This window comes from Prionailurus viverrinus, chromosome A2 (assembly GCF_022837055.1).
Source record: "Prionailurus viverrinus isolate Anna chromosome A2, UM_Priviv_1.0, whole genome shotgun sequence".
NCBI lineage: Eukaryota > Metazoa > Chordata > Mammalia > Carnivora > Felidae > Prionailurus > Prionailurus viverrinus.
The window spans coordinates 11,470,702-11,474,250 of NC_062562.1; the positions used below are offsets into that span (position 1 = coordinate 11,470,702).

General features: G+C 67.9%; 1 protein-coding gene across 1 annotated transcript; it reads left to right on the forward strand.

The window, feature by feature from the left end:
• The first annotated feature begins 468 nt into the window (after positions 1 to 468).
• Positions 469 to 2,984, forward strand: KLF2 (KLF transcription factor 2). The gene is made up of 3 exons (XM_047850887.1): positions 469 to 660; positions 845 to 1,685; positions 2,289 to 2,984. Exons 1-3 carry the CDS (start codon positions 586 to 588, stop codon positions 2,462 to 2,464), a joined length of 1,092 nt encoding a protein of 363 aa, XP_047706843.1. The 5' UTR covers positions 469 to 585; the 3' UTR covers positions 2,465 to 2,984.
• The last annotated feature ends 565 nt before the right edge of the window (positions 2,985 to 3,549 follow it).

The window sequence follows — 3,549 nt, forward strand, 5'->3', positions numbered from 1 at the left end:
CAATCTCTCCAGCGATCAGGGGCTCTGGGAACCCCTCCGAGGCGTTGGGGACCATTCTCCCCATCCATTCAGGGAACCCGGGAGGCCCCGGGACCCAGTGTTCGACTCAGAGCGCCGGGTCCCGGATGCCGCCTCCGCTCCAGGTCTTGCCAGTCCCCGAGCAGGCGGGAGCCCACGGGGCACCCCGGGGATCCCTGGGCGTCACGCTGCTGTTGTGGAGCGCGTGTTGACGCGTCGCCGGGGAGACGGGCGGGGGCGGGCCCGGGAGGGGGGCGCGGCCTGGCGGTGCGCAAGGGGCCGGCCCGGCTGTGCAGAGCCCTGGCGGCCGCAGTGGCCACGGCCGCCGCCGCCCGCCGGCTTATATACCGCGGCTAAATTTAGGCTGCGCCCGGAGCTCGTCCCCATCCGGGACGCGTTTCCGCCGCCGCCGCCTTGGCCCGGCCCCCGTGAGCGCCGCGCCTATAAGGCTTGGGCGGGCCCGGCCGCGGGCCGCAGAGCGTCCCCGCCCGCCCGCGCCCCGACCAGCCCGGCTCCGGGCAGCCAGTCACCGGTGTCCCAAACCCGCGTCGGCCCCGGGTCCCAGCCATGGCGCTGAGCGAGCCCATCCTGCCGTCCTTCTCCACTTTCGCCAGTCCGTGCCGCGAGCGTGGCCTGCAGGAGGTGAGGGCGGCAGGGACATCGGGGGCGGCCGGGGCCGCGGGGCGGCGGGGGCGGCTGGCTCAGGGTAGTGAAACGCGGGCTGCGGGGACCGCGGGCTCAGGGCCGTAGAACGCAGGCGGCGGGCGGAGATCCCCGGGCCCCGTCGCGCGCTCACGCCCGCGCCCTGTCTCCCCGTCACCCGCAGCGCTGGCCGCGCGCAGAGCCCGAGGCGGGCGGCACCGACGACGACCTCAACAGCGTGCTGGACTTCATCCTGTCCATGGGGCTGGACGGCCTTGGCGCCGAGGCGGCCCCCGAGCCGCCGCCGCCGCCGCCGCCGCCGCCGCCCCCGCCGCCTGCGTTCTACTACCCGGAGCCCAGCGCGCCGCCGCCCTACAGCGCCCCTGCGGGCGGCCTGGTGTCCGAGCTGCTGCGGCCCGAGCTGGACGTGCCGCCGGGGCCCGCGCTGCACGGCCGCTTCCTGCTGGCGCCACCCGGCCGCCTAGTGAAGGCCGAGCCCCCCGAGGCGGACGGCGGCGGCGGCTACGGCTGCGCGCCCGGCCTGACCCGCGGGCCGCGGGGCCTCAAGCGCGAGGGCGCCCCGGGCCCGGCGGCTGCGTGCATGAGAGGCCCCGGGGGCCGCCCCCCGCCGCCGCCCGACACGCCGCCGCTCAGCCCCGACGGCCCCGCGCGCCTGCCCGCGCCCGGTCCGCGCGCCCCCTTCCCGCCGCCCTTCGGCGGCCCCGGCTTCGGAGCGCCCGGGCCCGGCCTGCATTACGCGCCGCCCGCGCCCGCCGCCTTCGGTCTCTTCGACGACGCGGCCGCCGCCGCCGCCGCCGCCGCCGCTCTGGGCTTGGCGCCGCCCGCCGCCCGAGGTCTCCTCACGCCTCCCGCGTCCCCGCTGGAGCTGCTGGAAGCCAAGCCCAAGCGCGGCCGCCGCTCCTGGCCGCGCAAGCGCACCGCCACGCACACCTGCAGCTACGCGGGCTGCGGCAAGACCTACACCAAGAGCTCGCACCTCAAGGCGCACTTGCGCACGCACACAGGTGAGCGACGCGCGCGGGCCGGGGTTGGTGGCCGGGGGCTCTGCGCTAGTGGCGCGCGCTGAGGAACACCCCCTCCCCCCACCCCCCGAGAGGGCGTGGCCCAGGAGATTGGGAAGGGGGTCTCAAGTTTAGGACTCCCTGGAGGCGTGGCTTAAGAGGTTGGGGAGCGGGCGCGCGCTTAGGAACCTTCGGGGGACTCTGAGAATGTTGCGGGAGGGACGCACGCTTAGGACCCTCCTGGGAGCGTGGCTCGGGGCTTTGGGAAGAGGGTACACGCGCTTAGGAATCCTAGGGGGACGATGGGTCTCAGAACGTTGGGGAAGAGGATGCCAGCCTAGGACCCCTCTGGGGGCGCGGACAGTGCGCACTTTGGGCTCCCCGGGGGCGGGAATCAGGAGGCCCGAGAGCCAGGGGTGAGTGCCTAGGATCCCTAGAGGTCCAAAACGTAGGTCCCCCGGCGGCTTCAGGGGGCTGGTTACAGGGGTAGGTTGCGCGCGCCCGAGTGGCCACTGTCGCGGGGAGGGTGTGCGTAGCGGGGCCGCAGGCGGGGCGGAGCAGTCCCTGGGAAGCAAACTGAGGCCCGCTCTCGCCCCCTCTCTGCAGGCGAGAAGCCCTATCACTGCAACTGGGACGGCTGCGGCTGGAAGTTCGCGCGCTCAGATGAACTCACGCGCCACTACCGCAAGCACACGGGCCACCGGCCCTTCCAGTGCCACCTGTGCGACCGTGCCTTCTCGCGCTCCGACCACCTGGCGCTGCACATGAAGCGGCACATGTAGCCTGGACGCCCCTCCGCCTCCCCCCGCCCCCCACCGCGCGCGGCCGTGGCGGGTCCCACGCGCCGGGTGCGGCCCCCTCCCAAACTGTGACTGGTATTTATTGGGCCCAGAGGACCGGGCTGGGCACAGCGTGGCCATCGAGGGGGCTCCCCCCCCCCCACGACGACGATGACGCCCCGGCCCCCATCAGAGACTGAAGGCCCGGTGGGAGAAGACCACGATCCTTCTTGACGAGTTTTGTTTTCAAAATGGTGCAATAATTAAGTGTCGTCTTCCCCGCCACCGGGTCTACACTAGAGGATCGAGGCTTGATGCCTTGTGAGAAATGCCGCCTTAATTTGTACTGTCTTCGACATTTTTTTTTATAATATTGTACATAGTGACTGTGACAGATATTGTATTACTGTAAATAGGGAGACAGGTGAGCATTTTGGCTCCCTGGTTCATTTTTATAAGACTTTTGTTGTTGTTGTTTTTTAATTAAAAAAAAAAAGTTTTGCATCTTTGGAAAAAAATCACAGCTCTGGTCTGGCTGCTTGGAAGCTGGGGTGTAGGGTGGGACTCGGGGAACCTGCAGCTTTGATGGAAGGCGGGCTGGCAGAGGTGGGGGGGGGAGAGTGCCTCCCACCCCAGCCAGCACCCTGGGTTGTCAGCTGCAGCACCCAGCTGCCAGGAACCGTGGGGTTTTCTATAAATTTAAACACTACATTTTAAGACTGAGGGAGAGTTATTTTAAGGTTGTTCCCTGAGCCATAAATTGCCTCCTTTTCCCCAGAGCTGGGGAAAGTGCTGGTCTCACTGACGTGGCCTCCTCTGGGCTGAAAAAAGACTTACCTCTTTCTGGAAGCTTCTGAGGTTTTAGCCAAACTTCTGGAGTGTGCAAGCTAACCCATCCCCTGCCCCCCCCCCCAACCTTCCTCCACCCAACACACACACACCTCTTTTTTTTTTTTTAAGGGAAAAAATGCTGAATTTCTGACCCGCTTTGCCTTTTACTACTCTCGCCTTTCAGCAGGATGTTTTAAAGGGTGAGTCCCCCATCCTGTTAGAAAAAAATGAAATCCATGTTTGAGGGCTCTGTATGG

Bases quoted from the DNA above. Each gene is read 5' to 3' on its own strand.
- KLF2 (XM_047850887.1), top strand. From the start codon at position 586: ATGGCGCTGAGCGAGCCCATCCTGCCGTCCTTCTCCACTTTCGCCAGT. The intron at 661-844 runs GTGAGGGCGGCA...CGTCACCCGCAG, and splicing joins GCGAGCGTGGCCTGCAGGAG to CGCTGGCCGCGCGCAGAGCC. The intron at 1,686-2,288 runs GTGAGCGACGCG...CCCTCTCTGCAG, and splicing joins GCACTTGCGCACGCACACAG to GCGAGAAGCCCTATCACTGC.